At 43.7% G+C, this 19,010-nt stretch overlaps 1 protein-coding gene across 1 annotated transcript in view; it reads left to right on the top strand.

Moving 5' to 3' along the window:
- Positions 1-19,010, top strand: part of SDC2 (syndecan 2) — a 108,547-nt gene that overhangs the window by 77,020 nt on the left and 12,517 nt on the right. The window contains exon 2 of the mRNA XM_037131103.2: positions 17,749-17,860. Within this exon, the coding sequence (XP_036986998.2) occupies positions 17,749-17,860 (112 nt within the window). The remainder of the gene's footprint in view (positions 1-17,748; positions 17,861-19,010) is intronic.

The raw sequence follows: 19,010 nt of genomic DNA, 5'->3' as shown, positions 1-19,010 counted from the left end.
TCCCTCTTCTCCTCTGCCTAGCTTGCATCCACCCATTGTCAGCTTTGTGGTTGTAGCACCCTAACGTGGTGGGTGGTCAGTGAATGAATGAATGAATGAATCAGTTCTTGGCTAGAGTGGATACAGAATGGTCAGCATCTTAAGACTTGAGGTCCTCTAAAATCTGCAGCCTCCTTAGGGGGTTGGCGAGCCTAGAAACAGATAGGATCTTCAGAGGAAGACCCTGGTTAGCAGCTGAGCCACCAGGAGACCTAGAGTCTGCACCTGGGAACTGAGGCCAAAGAGAAATGCTATCACTGTTGCCATAAGTTGTCTGCTTTATAAGCAGCATGAAAACTTATTTGTGAATTATCTAAATTCAAGTGTATACAGCAGCTGTCCCATCAGGAATTTATCCAGAACTGCTGTTTGGCTATTCAGAATTTAAACCATAATTACCCCTATGAATTCCTTGCAGAAACAACAGTTCTTCCACCACCCCTGTCTCCAAGCACCAACCGGCTAGGAGTAGTTGTTTGTGGTTATCAGGTGCAAATCTCCTTTAGCGAAAAAGCAACAAAGCCAGGCCTGCTGTGCATCCAGGCCGTAGGATCCTGCACAGTTGTGATCAGAATCACATAGTCATCTGATGGCTTTCTCTGGAACGTTTGGGGTCTCTCAGCTAGTCTTGGCCTGCTGTTCTGTGAGAAAGACATTTAATGCCTCCCATCTTCATGTTCAGCTTTACTTCTTTGGAAAACTCAGGAAGTATGACGATTATTTCATTGCATGTATGTTCTAAACAACTAGAAATCTAAGCCTTTTTCCTTCGTGAAGAGGCTTTGCCTTCCTCCCATAAGGGGCAGAGCCTGTGGAAGGTGTTTGAGAATTGGCATCTCTTTGACTCTCATGTTCAGATACACAGGTGCGCCTGGAAAAAAACCACATGATTCCACCTGCTGTGTATCTTGTAAACGCAAACCTGTGTTAAAGAGAATGCCGTGGCCAGGAACAAGGCCTCGTTCTCTAAGGCTAGGTTGCTCTCTTTATGTATGCTGTTTCAGTAAACCTTTTACTGAAGTATAACATAGAAAAATACAGAAATCATAAGTATACAGCTTGAGTTTTCAAGTTGCCCTCTTAATATGTTCATATATAATACATTAATAATTTAGGACTTGGTGCTACCACCAATTTCTTGTTTCATTAAGGGGTTGGGAAGGATGGAGGTAGGAGTGAACATCGTTCTGTTGGCCCAGCTTTTTAATAACCTTCCCTTGCTCTCTGCTCGTGGAGGCAAAGTTTTGTTTTCCTGGTGGTACTATCTGAGCCACTCAGGGCCTGTCATTTTTACCTTCCATTCCGTTTCTTTAGACTTTAAAATATTTAATGTGAATTCCATTAAGACCACGTGCATATGTAAATGGTCTGCTCTTGCCTCTGTGGCAGGTGGGACAGTCTCTTCCACCTAAATTCAGTCATCGGTGGTATTCTACCATGTTTGCTTTATTCTCTTTTATATGTAGATTTGGGGAGGTTGTACTATTGTTGGTATATTGTATTTTGGTCTTCAGCAGACTCCCCCTGACCCCTCTAAATACTTCTGCATTCACCCCCTATGAGCAATGACAATACTGTATACAATAAGAAAGTTAGCCCTGACTGGTGTGGCTCAGTGGATTGAGCACCAGCCTGTGAACCAAAGGATTGCCAGTTCTGTTCCCAGTCTGGGCACATGCCTGGGTTGCTGCCCAGGTCCCCAGTGAGGGACACATGAGAGGCAGCCACACATTGATGTTTCTCTCCCTCATTCTCCATCCCTTCCCATTTGTCTAAAAATAAATAAGTAAAATCTTTTTAAAAACGTTCATGATGGTTCTATAATAGTTTCTAATATCCAGTCTATGTTCAGATTTCCCCCATTATTCCAAGAATGTCAGTTTCAGTTTTTATCGTTTGAACCACAGTGCGCTGGAGTTCTGATCTGCCTCCCCGCATCACTGCATCCGAGATCGCGGCGGGACTGTGGGGGCTCAGTGGAGGGGCCTGGCCCAGCTCTTCGCGCATGTGCACCTGTGCGTCGTTTTCCCAGGAGAAGACCGCACTCGCCTGCGTCGGCAGTTTCCTTCCTCGCGTGAGGCAGCAGTGCGGGCAGGAATGAATGAATAAGAATCACCGCTGTGAATGGGCTGCTTACAACTTTAAAAAATCCGGGAATGGTTATTTATTGGGTGAAGCTAATTGAGTCTGATGCCAATGGCTGAGGCAGCTGGGCACACACACTGTCAGTGACCAGGAGCCATCTCTTGTGTGCTGGTTTGCCAAAAACCTGTTGTCACTCTAGCAGGGAGCATGGCTCCGGGCAGAATATTTGGACAGGTCTCAGGAGCTTTCCAGGCATTTGGACTTCATGATAAAATAGACTTTATTACTGTTTGGTACTGATTACAGTTTATAGAATAATTGAACCGATAGCGTATCGAATTCCATACACTCATCTCACCCCTCTGTTTCCCTTATTGTGCAAATTGGTTATTATCATGTACATTTGTGTATATTGCAATTCATAAGCTGATGTTGGTGCATTATTATTAGCTGTAGGTCATAGTTTGCATTAAGGTTCCCATTTTGTGTTGTACAGTAGTTCTCTGGGCTTTGATAAATGCAAAGTGTCATGTATCTATCATTACAGTTTTATACAGGATAGTTTTGTTGTCCTAAAAATCCTGCCCTTCACCTATTCTCCCCTCCCTCTTTACCCCTGAGCCCTTGGCAACCACCAGTCTTTGTATTGTCTCCACGGTTTCACCTTTTCCAGAATGGCATACAGTTGGAATCATACATTATGTAGCCATCGCAGACTGACTTTTTTTCACTTAACAATACGCATTTAAGTTTCCTCCATGTCTTTTGGTGGCTTGACAGCTTATTTCATTTTATCCCAGAATGGTATTCCACTATACCACGTTTTGTTTACTCATTCACAAGTCTTGCTGGTTTATTTTTAAACAAAAGATAGAACATTTCAGCACATAGTGGGGGTTTGATAAGTAATTGTTGAAGGACCTAGTTAGATTGAATCCTTAATTTTTCTGGCAGATAGATAGTGCCAAGGGAGGGTTGTGATGGAAAAGGCAATTATGTTGTTAGGCACCAATTTCTGCTCATGGCGGTTATTGTTTAGGGAGGGAGCACTTCGCCGGTCAGTGGCTGGCTTTGGTCCGGGTTCCCAACAGCAGTTACACATTCCCTCCAGAACTGTAATAATACAGTAGCCACTGGCCACATGAGGCTATTGGAATTAAAAACGATTAAAGGTGAGTAAAATAAAATAAAAACCATTGTGTCTATTGCATTAGCCACACTTTGTAGCCATATGTAGCTCGTGGCTATCATTTTGGACAAGGCACATATGAGACATTTCTGTTGTCACAGTACATTTTATCGGACAGGCTTGATCTAGAGCATTCAAGTAGAAGGACGGAATTGAAATCAGTTGACCAGGCTGACTCTGGTTTCAGCGCTTAACTGTTTTGTGCTGTGACAGTTTTACAATGGCAGAGAGGAAGGCCAGAGATTTGTTTGCTGGAGAAAAGTTGCTTAAAATAACTTGCTGGGGATAAAAAGGTTGCCGAGGCCAGTGAAGCTGTGAAATCCTCCTTGTGTGACGGCCCCGGGAGGCAGGGCTGGACAAAGGGCTAGGCCCTTGATCAGCCAGTGTTAAGGAGTTTTACAGAACTCAGCTCTAGCTTCTTTGGTTTGGTGAAAAAGCAGAGGCCTTCTCTAATTTGAGGGGTTGGGGTGGGTGTGGACAGGGAGTTAAACTTCCCAACTAATAAATTGGCAAATTGTATATCCGTCCCTTCAGTAAACCCCTGTGGCTGTTGGATGCCAGGAATGTGGAACCTGAATGAGTATCAGATATTTGCCACAAAAATTGCAGCTCCTTGCTTGGAATCGAAATTACTCTTATTTGGGAACAAAACAAATGGTAGTTAAGTTTTCTTGGCCTTTTCCCTGTTTTGCCAGCCCTTTGGATTTGATCAGATCTAATTTCATTCATGCGATAAGTACCATGCTGACACAGAGTATTATGGGCTGTCAGTCTACTTAGATTTCACTTCTGTGTTTATTTTATGTACGGCATTTTCATAAAGACTTTGGGTTTCTTTTTTATAAACAGAAGTACAGATAACAGATATTACATGAAATTGTTCTTTTCCTTAAAGTCTAATCTGGAAATTGGCTCATGATGTTGGCGAGGGTTTTTAATATAATTTAAATGAAAATGCCAAATTACACTCTATGCACATTGTAGCTTTAAATATTGACTTTTTCGCCTCTTGAAATGCTTGAGTTTCTAAGAGGCCTAATGTGGAAAGGCGAATTTGACAGAATAATATATCTACTATAATTCCTGTGAAAAGACTTAAAATATTCTGGAATTTGCAAGTTCAGTCAGGATGTGACCACTTGGAATCATGAAGGTCTGTAAACACAGGCTTATGATTGAGAGTTTTGTCTAAGAATAGGCACAGAGAAAATAGTATATTATCTTGCAAATGAAGGATGGGAAATGCCAGGTCTCAAATGAAGATAGATTTCCCTTTAATCTTTCAGCTCATGTCACCTGCTAAACAACCCTTCCAAGAGTTGCTGAGGTTTAATCAGTATTTAATAATTATTGCATTTGTACAACCGACTTTTCTTGTAAAAGCAAACATGTCCCTTGAATGAAAGGTAGGATAATGGATGGATTTCTTATACCTACTATGTTTTAATTTAATTTTTAAAACTATGTTTTAATTTCAATACTGTTTCATGTTAGCAAAGTCTAGAGAAATTGATTATGGTTTCTTAGCATGGAATTGTTTCCTTAAAAGCCGTGAAAGGGAAAAGAATCAATATTAGTGATTTCCAAGTGGCAGCTTTTTACAGAGGCCCCCAGCACGATTGATTACAGCTCCTTTTGTAAAGGATTTTAAAAGAATAATCTGTATTAAAAACATCATTCTTTGGTATGAGCTTCAACAGTTCCAAATGGGTTTCCATGGGGGCTATGCTGCAATGTCTCCACTTGAAGGGATTGTGGCTGTCATCGGTGGGCCAAGCAGCCAGGCAGAGTAAAGGCTATTAGGTGAGGTGCTGTTGGCTCGAATGCCAGACGAGGTTACCCGGGCAGCTGTGGTCATTCAGCCTCTAAAGCAGCAGGGGCAAGAGGCAAGTTATTTTTCTACAAGCGCTGTGTAGGGTTAAGCAGCAAGAAGAGTCAGAAGTATGTCTTTGTTCCAGAGCCTTGGCTAGAGGAAGGTGTGTTCTCTCGATGTGAGACGTAGAAGCTGATAGCTCCCCAGCCTCCGTATCCTGAGACGTGTGTGGAGAGGAGAGGACGCGTCTTCATGGGCATCTAACACTTGAGCGCCACGACCAGGTTGTTCTCAGGCTGCATGCTGATCTTGTTCCAATTAAATCATAAACTTGACTCTGGGCAGAGGCACTCTCTGGAGGTGGGGTGCTTGGAGCAGGTAACTCTATTAGAAACAGCCCCATCTCAAAAGGGAAGAGACAGGGTCCAAGTGAGAGACCTTTCGTGTGGCCTGTGCTCCCATGGTGTTTAATTCTCAGTAGGGCTCTCTGGGAAATGAAGATGTAACAGGTAGCCCAGGTGGCTTTCATCCTAAAGGGAGTGGCGGGGGGCGGGGGGACAGGTGTTACATAGACCTTGCCATTGGTTACTTCACAGAAGGCATTTGCAGGAATAGGGGGACTCATTAATTTGCAAAAGATGGAAGATCCTGGGGATGTGGGGATTTTTAGAAAACAGTGTTTGGTTTATCGCCATCAATTTTTACTTGGTACCCTTGGATGCCAGATCGCCACAGAGGCCTTTGGTAGGGCTTGCTTCAGAACTGAGAGAAATAGCGGGTAGGCTCCTTTTATTACTGGATTCATCTGGAGGAAAAAAAATTTCTCCAGGTGGTCAGATGGGTTTTTGACTCATCACTATTTGCTTTTCTTTATGCCCCATAATTTTGGAAAACAAAATGCCATGTCTCTTGTGAAATGGTGATTTTGAATGTATGTTCCAACTGAGACTTAATTATCACTGAGTTACCATGAATCACCCCCTCGTTTGGAGGCAATAATAATAATAATAATATGCTCTTTTAAAAATTATTCTCCAAAGTGCTTTTTAAATATTATTTTTTAATTGAGCATATAACTTTACCATCTTTCCCAGTTTCCTCTTTCCCCTCAAACCCCACATCCTGAAATCATGAGAACAGGCGTCCAGGGTTCCATTGGCAGAGTGTCCTCATATGGAGGTTCCAGTGGATCAGAAAGGTGAAGGCAGCACTGAGGCGGATTAGGTTACACTCTGGACTTTTGAAGGCTTTGGCCGCATGTTGGTTTGCACAGTCAATAAAGAATGTTATCATTGCTGGAAAAAATATCTCTGTCCACAAGTCTCCTTTCCTCTTCATTTGGCAAGACCATAAATGTTACCTTCAAATAAATTTTGCAGACACTAAGAGAAGTGCCTTCTGAAGTGCATTTGCTTAGAGACCGCACAGAACCCGTGACTGCGTGCACACTCCACGTGAAGCGCGTCCTTTTGGCTGGGAGCCCATGTTCCTGCCTCACATGTTGAAGGCCTGGGAAGACTCCATCCATTTCTTGGGGAATTTCATCCAGGGTCTCTGGTGGATTTCATCACATACTCTCGTACCTTTAAATCCTTTCCTGGTTCCTCCATTAAGGATACAGTTTTTTAAAAGAGCTGCTTGGCCTTCATTGTTTACTTTACTTGGTTGAAAAGTTTGGCCCAAAGGGGGAAAAAATTGAGACAAGTCTAATAGCATAATCAATAAAATGTACTTTAGAAATTCCTTTATAATATAATAAAAAGAAACCCAGGGCCTGGGGCTGTGAGTCTTGGACAGAATCAGGGTATTATTCCAGTAGATACCAGTAATGTGAATAATCTCTGGGCACACAGTGGGGACCCCACTGCAACTTGGCTTTGAGTATTACAACTTCAGCAGAGTTTGACTCCAGTGTTGAAATCAGTGGTCTCATCACCTTTTGATTATCCCCTTCTGCTTAGCTTTGTTTCTTCCCAGTGTAAGCAACCAGCTGCAAATATCATCTTTGAAAAAGCCCTGCTAGGTTAGGTAGTCACTATGTTGACCCAAAGGTTTTCTGGAATGAGCAGGACAGGCAGAGTGAGAGGCTCCCCTCATAGACAGATGAGGTAAGTATAGTGGAAGGGCCCCGAAAACTGGGAGCAGCGTGGAACATCTTGGGGGCTTGCTGGCTTGGCCACCGCTGCCTGGGACCAAGCTGGAAGCCCACTTGTTTGCTGGGAAACCCGGCAGCCTCACCTTGACACAGAGTGGCTTCCTTGCTTTAAATAAGCAAGGAAGAAAGAGTAGCTAATGAGATGGGTAATTAGACCCAGGAAATTTTAGAACCCAGGATCTCGTGATTGGCTTTCTGTTTCACTGTGACTTCAGAGAAAATTCAGCAGGAGTGGCCCAAGCACGGTTGTGTCATTCTGTGACACTTTCCTGAAGTATGAAGTATTTTTCATGCCTGTTATTTATATACCTATATGATACTTTTCTTAGATTTTAAAAATATAATGTCCCTGTCTCTGTTTGAATGCATTTACTGTTAAATAGTTAATAATTAAGTTTTCAGAAGCCATTTGTACACTGGAAGCTGGTCCTTGGTCATTCATGACCATGACCCATTAGTCTTGTGCTTTCTGTACATTTAACACCATATATATTTACATATTTATGTTTTTTAAATGAAACAGTAACATCACTTAGGAGAAACAGCATTCATAAGCCCACCTCGCCCTTCCTCTCCTTGTTTTCCAGTCCCATTTCAATGCTTGATCCAATGGCTATGACATGTTAATAGAGTTGTGATATTAAAAAATATTACAATAGCACATGCTTTTTAAATTTAGTGTGTAGTCTAAACATTTTTCCTTGTTGCCCTATGGTACATGACATTTCATGGCCATGTTGAGAAAATCCGTGCATCATACGTAACTGACACAGCTGCACAGCTGTAGTTGGCATGTAGGCTGTCTCAGTGATCGCTTCCACTTTTCAACTGAGGTGTGATCGACAGCCAGTGATTTTACTCCAACATGGTAGCCAACACCTCAGCTTTCCTGTTTTTAGTCTGTTTCCTTAGGATAATTCCTGAGAGTTGAACTTTCTGATCAGATGAAATCTGAATCAAAATTCAGATTTTCAGAAATCTGAATTTTGATTCAGATTCAGATTTTCTGAAATTTCAGAAATCAGATTTCAGATTTTCTTAAAATGCATTACCAGAGTGCTTCTCCAAAGGGTATAAGCCAATTTCTGTTAGTCGGCATCCAGGGAATAGCCCAAGCTTCTCATTACAAGCCAGGAATCAAGTGTCCCTATTCCCGTTCCCATTTAGTCTCGGTGCCAGCTTAGAACTCTGCAGTACAGACTCATTTGGAAAGTCTGTTTATCAACTGCTGTGGAGTACAGGTTCTTTCTCTGCGTCCACCAAGCCTGGAGGGCAAGGTCCGCCCTCTGGACCTAGGGTCTTTCCGTTTTCCTGTCCCATAGGCTTCCTGGGGCATTTTTTCAGCCCCTAGACAGGGTGGAGGTATAGGTGGCTATGCCTCGGGGCCTCCAATTATAGCAGTTGAAAAACCCTTAGAGTGAATTATTAGATCTAAACCAGAGTCTGTTGGCATCCTGCACTTGTCTTGGACTCTGTTCCATTATGGTAGTTTTACACTACACTTCTGAATTAGAAATAAACTCCAAATCTCTTTTTTCCCCTTCTCTCCTGCCAAACTCCGCCAGGAAACAGAATCTCGTTATTTCGGTTAGAATATATTAATACTGACCTTCTCCGGCACTTGGGACTTTTCAGGTTAGGCTCACATGGCTTCTATTTTTACTCTAGTCTAAACTGTGGTCATATGGATAGCAAAATAAATACTGAAATATTCTAGTTTGAGTGGTGGGGAGGCAGCATTGCTTATAATAACATGGCTCCAAACTTTTTCTTTCTGTTTGATATTCCAAAAAAGGAAGAAAGCAGGGCTTGGAGCACATCTGTAAGTAATGAACATTTTCCTCTTCTGTGTCATGCATATTCAACATAATCCTATGCGAAGTCCCGGGCGTGGCTTTCATATACGTTGCTTTGGAGAGGCCTGCTTCTGTTGCCAGCAAATTTAATTCAAGACAAAGGTCACTTTCCTTCTCTGTCTGCATCAGGAATCCAAACCCTTCCCACAAACAGAAATAAGAACTGTTGAAGTATTCTGCTTTTGTTGTTTACCCTCCCCCACCCCCTCCACCCAGGTGACTTGCAGATAGAAGAGGAAGAAGACTAGTTTTTGTTTGGTATGAGCAATAAATTGATTTCAGGAGGAATATATTTTTAAAGGCTATTGATCAAATTTTGTAATTCAAATATTTCAGAACTTTCAGAACGACATAAAGTGAAAGTTCCTTCCAGGTGAGATATTTTTCTGGGAAATAGTTGTCTTTGTCATTTCTCTAGCGTACAAACGATGCAGGCTGTTGGGAATTTGGGGGCAAAGGTTAGATTTCTTTCTGCTCAGTTTATTTAGTTAAGGGTTCTTAGAACTTTGTGACATGTTGGCTTATTATAGAAGAAACTGGTGTTCGGGTCAGAGGAGTTCGTAGGTGATGTGCCAGCAGTAGGCTTCTTGGTGGATGAGCATATTCTCATTGAGTATCTGTGATTAGGGCTGTTCATTGTTACCATGTTGCAGAGTAAAGAGAAATGGAGCCGGGACTGGGAGGCTTGCCTCCTGCTTGTTCTGTGTGTCCTGATGTCCGGGAGAGAAGGACGGGTGCAGTGTTCAGTCAGATAAGCATATGATCTCTTCTGGGTCATCGTACCTGAGATGCTCTTCAATTTACCCAGCAAACCACTTATGGAGCCCAGTTACTGTTCTGGAGACTCAACAGACAAACATTATAGGACGAAAAATAATTGTGAAGCACCAGCTGTACCGACATACATATGGTGAGGCACTTTTTCTGAGAAAGATATTGATCCTGTTTAATCATAAATACATAATTAGATGAGCCAAGCGATCCTTTGGCAAGAGTTTTTGTTGTTGTTTTTGTTAACAGGCTGATTATTGCGCTGAGCATTTTATTAAAGAAAGATTTAATTTGAGCTTTGTTGGCTAGGAAATCTAATTGCTTTGAACCATATTCAGGGTTTGGTTTTGTTTTTTTTAACACAAAGAGGAAAATTTCTACAGTTAAGTACACTAGCTCAGTGTTGCTTTTTAAAATGCTTTTAAGCCATTTAAATGTTCTCCAAAGACTAGTGCCGTGTCTCCCTGGCCCGTTGGGGGCATTGCTCCTGAGTTGTCCGTGTCTTTTGAGGTCATACTTACCTTCCTGGCAGTCCCCCTCACAGTTGGTTATAAGGCTGAGTTCCAGGTTGCTCTTTTTAAAAGAGACCTAGTAAGAGAACTTGGTTTTAGTTTTTAGTTTTCCCAGGTGTGAGGTAATCAGGCAACTTCTTACAAAAGTCTGAGATCTGTCCAGAATATATCCAGTCATGTAATATGAAACATAGAGACATTGAAGAAGATGCAAGACGTAAGAAAGGTTGTAACATAGGACAACTCAGTCCCCTTCAAAGCTGGCACCTTGGGACCTCACATAGTTTTCCCAATAGCCATAAGCTGCTACGTTGTTTTTCCTGAATCTCATCAATGGTCTTAAATATCTTCCTTTTCAAAGGTGATTTTAGTCTGAGGAAAAGAAAGAAGTCTCAGGACACCTAATCTGGGCTGTAGAGGGGCTCAGTCAGCTGGGTGATTTGATGGTTCACAAAAAAACTCCGCAGATGTGATGCATGAGTGGGCGCGTTGTCCTGATGAAGCTGCCAATCATCAGTTGCCCATAGCTGTGGCCTTCTGAATCATCCAAATAGTTTCCCTGGAGGAATGTTCAAGCTTAATGCAAACTTTGGTGCAGATCCATTGCTGTACTCACTCAGTCATTTTGAACGTGACAGGCACACAGTACACATGCTCACTCAATGGCATCTACGGCCCCCTACTGACTAGTACAGTGAAGTCATCATCGTTCACACATGCACGTTCCAGTCCACTCTGCTGGGCTGCCAGGTTACATTGATGTCATACAGACTTTTCTTGTTATATTAACAATGGCTGAACTGTTTCCAGACAGGCCTCATATGATTATTTCCTTTCACCAAATGGCTTAACAGTCAGGTTCAGCCTTTCAGAAAAATGTGACCTCTGTGCTTTTTGTTGAGCATTTACCCTCCCCAGGCTCTTAGAGCACAGTGATCGGCCTGGTAGGCATGTAGAAAACCTCAGACTTGGTGCTGGTCTGGGCCCTCTTCCAGAAATGTACACTCTAGGTGATGAGAAAGAGTCCCACACAAGGGGAGGCATCCACCAGGAAAATCCAGCCTCTGCTGAGTTCCAAGCGACTGGTTCAGACTTGAAGGAATATAGGCTGTAGGAATCCCATCTGCCCCACCTCGATTTGTTTCCAAAGGTTCATAGAACCAGTCGAATTTGTCTCCAGTTGCCTGTGATTTGACTTTTCTTAATTTGATTTTATTTTAACTTTACACTTTTATGAGCAGCCTGGCTCTCCTTCGGCCTCACGCATCACAGCCAAATGTGATTCTGCCTTCATATAACCTGGGTTTTTTTTTCAGAATTGGGTTTATATTCCTAATATGCACCAGTAAATGATTTAAATTCATACCCCCACTCTGTGGCAGGAAGGTGTGCTGAAGTGTTTCTTAAAAGAAAAGGCCTAGTTTTCTGTGTAGTTAATTAAGAACCTACTGTAGCTTTCTGAGGCAGTTCTGAGCTAAAGACCTTTCTTACGCAGAGATTTAAAAATTTTTTTCATGTGTGACCTCATCTTTGACCTTGGCTTTTGTATGTATTATATACAGATGGTAAGAGTAAGCCTGGTACATGATTAGGGACTGGTAGTTGTCTGTAAATAAAACCTTTAAAAAAGTGTTTGTAAATACAACAATATTTGGTTATAAACTTATGTATCAATCAGACCTCATGCATTCAAGGACAACAGTATGTTTTTCTAGTAATAAACATAAGGTTCTTTCGATTACATCTTTGGTTCACAGGGACACCTGACAGAGAGAAGATATTACTAAAAACGAATGAATGGCATTGGCTGTACATGGCTCCAGGCCTCTTCCACGTGGGGAACTTAGAGGAGATCAGGCAGAGAAGAAACTCTCAAGCAAGAATTCTTAACTAACGTAGAATTTTCTCATACGATGCCAAGAATGCTAGTTCTAAAAGATGTTCAGTAGATATTCTGGAGGGAGAATTTCCGTGGCCAAAGTTTGAAGTGCTGAATCAAGCAGAGTTCGACACGATTATATTACTGTTCTTCTCAGGGCCTTTTTATGATGATGTGCAATTCACAAGCAAAAGGAGGGAGAAGTGGACACAGCAGGGCCAACACTGACGAGTGCGCACATTGAAGTTCAGATGGGCTGGAACCCCTGCCCTCCCGTCTGTGCTGTGGGTCTTTGGGCAAGCCTCAATTCCTTGGATTGTAGTAGAGATTGTTGAGATGATTACTTGTAAATGTGCCAGTGCTTATAAAACACGCTTAGCACAAAATACCTGGCATAGAAGAAACATTTAACAGGTAGCTAGAGCCAATGCCTTTGAACCCCAAGCTGAATGGCTTTGACATTGTAATGTTATGGGTCATTACAGGGCAACAGAAAGGGCCCAGGGGAAGGCAACCACTAACTAGACTGGATGATGTCAAGTTAATTTGCTAGTGTGGTGTTCTGTATCTTTTGAAAAAAAAAATAGGTGATCTTGATGTCTATAATGTCTGGCCAGGATCTAGGATTATATGTTCCTTTGAGCTATACGGGGGCCAGAATTGGAAAGTTCATCTTAAGGGCAAGTATATCATTTCTGAGTGAGTGTGTGGGAGAAATTAATTCATTTAATATGTGTGTTAGTAATAAAATAGTTGAGTTAGTCACCTCTGGAAAGATAAGCTAAAATTACAGCCAGTTTGACACTTTGTAATCCTGTAAAAGTGAGTACACATTTGAATTTGAATCAGGACTGGACGTGCCTTTATCCTGAAATGAAGAGTCATAGTCCGAGTGTTGTTTTCTGTGAAGTGGTACGGAGTGTAATACTGGGCAGTGTGAGTATTTTGCTGTTAGGTGCAAAGACTCATTTTCTGAAGGTTGGGTCCTGGGGTGGACGGTGTTCATAAGTAGTTAGGTTTTCTCCTTTCTGACTTTGTCACGCACCTGAGTTTAAACCATGGTGTGAATTCAACACGCACTGCTTTGAGCTTTAATTACCTTCCCGGTGGCACTAGTTGAAGGCGTTGGGAGGGCGTGCACGTAGGAGATAAAGCAGTGTTTCTTTCCAGGAGGGCCTCAGATTTCAGAATACGAGATTTCCACATCTGCAGGTTGAAGCGTGAGAGCTGTTACATGCAGACCGTACCTACATGAGAAAAATCTGACGATTAGATCTGTGCAGTTGCTGTCTCGCAGCTTTTCTTTGCTGAGAAAATGGACAGGTTTGTGGTATTTCTTTTAAAGCTGAGATTGGTGCACTTGATGGTCTTTTATGCATAGAATTAACATTTCTCTTCCTATTTATTACAAACACCATATGCATGTGGGCTGAATCATTTTCACGAAATACTAGTTTTCATCATCCTCAAGTATGTAGGACCTATATCACAGTTGCTTTTCTCAACTTTCATCCATAAAGGGGTGTATTTCCTCTCAGGGGTCTTATATAAAGGCAACTGGTGTCACCAGGTCGCAGTGGAGTTTTGGCCATAGAGCCGGAGGTTTGGGTAGAAGTGGCACTGGCTGGCACTGGAACTGCAGGTGAGGCCACATGGTAAAAGAACTTTCAAGACTAAGGCGTTTTTATTTTATCCTATAGATGATAGGGAGCAGAGAAAGGGGTTCTAGCAGGGAGAAATGTGGTCATGTTTAGGAATGGTCCCTCTGCAGAGAATGGGTTCAAGGACAAAGACTTGAGCAAGTGCCCAAGTAGGGGGTTCTGAGTAATGGTCCAGGCCCAAGGTTATGAAGTTGCTGCAGTTTGGGGGCTAGAACAGGAGGGATGGAGGTAGGAGACAAATATGTCCCTTGCTTTTCTCCGAAGCACTGTGGGGATACAGACTGAGTCAGAAGTCATCCTCCTCTGGGAAGAACTGCCTTGTCTTCATGCTTCAGGTTCCTTGGCCGAACGGGCCACATCTCAGTCTGCAGCCTGCCCCCTCACCATGCCTAGTTGCTTTCCACAACTCCCCTTTGCTCTCCTGTGTGCCCGTCTTCCATCAGCCAAGGGGGAAAGGTCTGAAAGCCCAGCTTTGTTTTTCTTCCAGCTCATACTCCAAGCCCTATGAGCCAACGGTACTGACACTGCCCCCCAGAAATGGTCAGTCCCAAATTAAACAGCCTAATCAAGAAGTCCTCCAGGAGGGCAGCTTCTCTGCACTCGGGGACTTGCCTCTGCGCCTTTCTCCTGGCGGGTTTAGACCGGCAGTTCTATCTCATGCAGCTAGAGGATGTTTGGAGTGTGCCCTGAGGTGTTCTGCTTCGGGAAGCAGGCAGCTGGCTAGGTGTAAGAGCGGTTGTCTTGAGTTACTCTTGATGGCTTTGGAGAGATGCACGTTTTCCTGTCTCAAGGAAATGCTGGTGCATAATTCACTTCCTTCTCCAGGCACATTAATGGCAAAAATCCTTTCAGCCCAGTGTGAGTCTTCACAAAAAGAAATGTGTCATGTTTGGAAAGGTATCTTTTGTTTAAAGAAAAGACACTGGAGGTCTTCTTTGAGCATTGTCTGCTACAAAGTGAAAGGGCCTACTTATTATTAAATTGGACTCTCTGGAGGGATTTGGGGAATTCCTTCTACACACTTGGTGCCCCTGACATTAGAGCGGGAGGTGACTCTGAGTCGGGTGTGGAATTATTTGCATCCCACTGGGTGATGGAGGAGCAAATACTTTTAGCTGCATTTAAGCACATTAAACACATTGCTAGCTCCCAGATTGTCTGTGAGTCTTGCAAACCCCAAGTAGCCAAGGGCAAGTCAGCTTCTCTAGACACACCCAGACCTCCGCCCCACCTCTTGTAGTAATTCAGGCCTGACAGCTCCTCATAAGGAGCCCGGGGTCCTGGCGAAGTCCGTTGTTTGTCAGGCTACTTCAATGTGCTTGAACTGTGCGAACTGGGAGGTGGCCAGGGTCTCTGGGAGATGTTTCTATCCATCTGCCTGTTAGTTTGACAGATGTGTCCGTCTGGTCAGCTGGGTCACCTAATGAACAGAAATTTAATTTATACACAGGGATGAAATATTTTAGTGATACCCATGCCACCTCAAACTTCTTTGACAGAGTCACGAGGAAAATGAAAGTTATGCAATGAATTGCTAACATGTAAACGGACTTTCACTTACTTTTCCAACTCTTAGGTTACTTAATTGGATACAGTACAATGTGTATGGGGAAGATGATCACCCAGGCTTGGACGCGAGGGATTTTAATGATAGGAATTGTGGTGGATCTTGCGACATGTGTTAACTCAGGGACCTGAGACAAAGGCTAATTTGTTTTAGTTAATCTCCATGACAAATATTTATTAAGTACCCATGCACTTTGAGAGGGTAAGGGAGCATACACAGGCCGTCGAAGACCTGCCTTCAGTGAGTGGTGCTGAGCTGAGGGGCAAGAGAAATACATCTGTGACAATTAAAAGTAACAGTGACAGTTTATGCCTTGAATTGTCCATATGCTACAAAATCCAAAACAGTAGTTTACAGCTAGGGAGCACATGAGGACTGAAGAAGTCACAGGTTGTTTTGGAGTGGGCGAGATTTTAGAAAGAACGAGAAGGCCCTCCACATGAGTTGCACAGGACAAAGGTTAATGCAAGCAGGACGGAGAATTGCTTTCAGGTGGAAGCCCATGGAGCCCAAGCAGCATAAACTGAGCGCCTCCTATCTGCCAGGTACTGTGACTGTGGGGAGTGGAGGTAGGTTAATGATGACCGGAGGTCCAGTCTCTGCCTTCCACGGAGCTGTGAGGGTAACAGGGGTCATTCAAGTTGATAGTAGAGCTATGGAATGCAGGGCTCTTGATGCGGTTCACAAGCTTTGGGAATTACAGCCTGCAATGGTGATAGCCTTGGAAACGGTGTAATGCAGGATGGCCTCAGATCGCAGAGTTAAACTCTGACCATTCTAGCAGAAAAATTCCAGCACGCTCTTGGCTCAGGGTGGTCATTCAATGCCTGCAGGCCCGTCCACTGGAAAACCAGTCCCTAAGGTTTCAGTTCTCAGAATGTGCCCGCGTGGTGGCTCAAATGAAATGGGTTCCCATACTTTCCATGTATGGGAAGCCTGGCCCTGAAGCCTGGTGGGAAATATGGGCTCAGGTTTAAAACACTCCGGTGTCTGTAGCCAGCAGCTGAAACGTGAGAGAATAAAGTTTCTCTCACGTTGGAGGGGGCATTGTGGAGGGCGGGCCTGTCTGTAGTCCCAGGGAGGCCCCAGTCACGGAACAGGAAGTTTCCTTTGAAGAGGAAGTCTGATGAAAGCCAATGCAGTGAGGGAAACATTTTTTATAATTCTCATTAGGAACAAACATTCAATTTGAATTTTAAAAATAGGACAATAATGGCGTTACCTGTTTCCAAACACTAATGTTGTCTAGAAGCTATGAGTTGGCTTTATTTGTTTCTGGGCTTTTTAATAAGCCGTTGGTGGTAAAATAACCAATTTACTAAAAACCATTTGAAAGAATATATGTCTACTCTGCCTTCAGTTCATGCATCATGCATGGGACCTTTCTGACATGATTAGGTTGGATTTTAATGTTAACACTCTGACTGAAGAGCTGAGAAGCTGTGGAACTGGTGTGCTTAGGGAGCGGTCCCTCTCCACATTCAGCGTGTGGTTTGCTGTTACCAAGTGCCAGCGATATAAAAAGAATGGACTTGTGTGGGTTTATTTGCGTTTGTCATTAAGGCTCTGCCAAGCCAATGAGCCCTGGAAGCAGGCTTGCAGTGGGCTTTCGCCCTTGTCATTGAGCCTCACCAGCACTGCTCCTTGTAGGGTTCCCTGCGTGGCATCTGCCCACGTCTGGGCTGTGGCAGAAAGCTCTGGACTGCCCAGGCTGCCAGGCCAGGGAGTTCTTGGCCCTGAGCATGACCAGGCCTAAGAACACTTGGTAACCTTGATTTAGCTTAAGTACCACCCTGCCTTTGTATACATCCCCAAGAACATCTTACATGATTTCAGCGTTTTGTAGCTTTCCAGTAAAGGAGCTTAGCAGTGACTCCGTGACAAAGTGAATGCCTGAGATGGCTTAAAACTGGCACTGGGACCACTGAAACTCGGGTTTGGTGGAATGTAACGAAATATGCACTTGATGGGTGCTGAGGTCTCTGTGCCATCTTCATTCCATGGGATAGGCCACGTGGGCTTCCCTGGGGGACATTTGTCCAAGCTCAGCCCTTCATGCATGTTGTCAGGGGGTCCTGAGGAAGGGCAGGGCCAGAAATGGGGGCTCAGAGAATGGAGGAGAGAGCAGGCTGCTCACTGCAGTGTGAACCTGAAGAGTAAGATAATTAAGTGCATTTGGTCATTTCTCCCCATCCTGAATACCTTTTCTTTCCTTCCTCAGAGGGCAGAGCTGACGTCTGATAAAGACATGTACCTCGACAACAGCTCCATTGAAGATGCTTCAGGAGTGTATCCCATTGATGACGATGACTATGCTTCTGCATCGGGCTCGGGTAAGGCTGGCTACTGCCCCTCTCGCCGCCATGCTGCGTGCTTGCACATACATGGAGACGCACACAGCACAGTGTCCTGGAGCTCACTTCAGGGAGACGGGCAGGCGCACACTGGTTGAGAGCATGCTCTTTGGAGTGCAGGTGCCTGGGGGTGAAGTTTGGCTCTCCATCACCTCAGCTGTGAGGTCACGGGAGCGTATCTAACTCGGCTGAACCTCAGTTTCCTCATTTATAGAATGGAAGGCCACTTCCATGCAGGCTTGTTGTGAGGACTGAAGGGGTTGTTGCATCTTAGAGGTTGTGGCTCTGAGAGCTTGCTGCTTGGCATGCAGTCAGTGTTCTGTCAATGTTAGCTTTTAATTTTTTTGTGTGAAGGCTTTTATAGTGTTATCATGAAAAGCACCCTGAAATAAATCCCTCAAACACTAGTTTTATCAAACTGCAAACCCCATATTGAAGATTATAGATGAAACCAAGGAGCATTATACGTTCTTACTCTTAGTGTATTGCTCAAAAGTAGGAGGCAGAATGTGGCAGCCAGGTAAAAATGATGGCAGAGGGATGGCCTCATCTCCTCAGTGTTATCAACTATCTGTTGCTTCAGTAATGCTGTGTAATAAACCACCTCACAATGTAGAGGCTTATGTCAACAATCATTTATTCAGCTCATCATTCCTATGGGTCGGTGTTTTGGGCTGGGGTCAGCTGTGGGTTGGGTATGCAGCTTTGCTGACCTTGGCTGGACTCTGACATGTCTTTGGAGCAGCTGGGAAGACTTGGCTGTGGTCCACATGGTCTCTCATCCTCTAGCAGGCCAGCCATTTGTTCCCAGGCTGGAAGCAGAGATCCCAAGGGAGCAGCTGGGTGCAAAGCCCCTTAGAGCCTGGGCTTAGAACTGGCACAGCATCACCACCCCATGGTATCAGTCAAAGCAAGTCACATGCCTGCTTTCCTTTCATTACTCCACCTTGTAATGAAGGCGCTACCAAGTCACATGGCAGAGGATGTGGAGACAAGGGGAAATAAAGGATCCTGGCCATTTTTGCAGTCTACCGTACTTAGTAAATGTTTCCCCTGTGCCAGGAATGGCCCCTAAGAAGCTGAGAAAGAGTTTGTGCATATATTTAAGTAATGATCAAGTCAGGAATTG

The sequence above is a fragment of the Artibeus jamaicensis genome, unplaced genomic scaffold, assembly GCF_021234435.1.
Source record: "Artibeus jamaicensis isolate MK-2021 breed Jamaican fruit bat unplaced genomic scaffold, CSHL_Jam_final scaffold_916, whole genome shotgun sequence".
In the NCBI taxonomy this organism is placed as follows: Eukaryota; Metazoa; Chordata; class Mammalia; order Chiroptera; family Phyllostomidae; genus Artibeus; species Artibeus jamaicensis.
The sequence above is the reverse complement of the archived record's forward strand: the minus strand, read 5'-3'. Positions and strand labels throughout refer to the sequence as shown.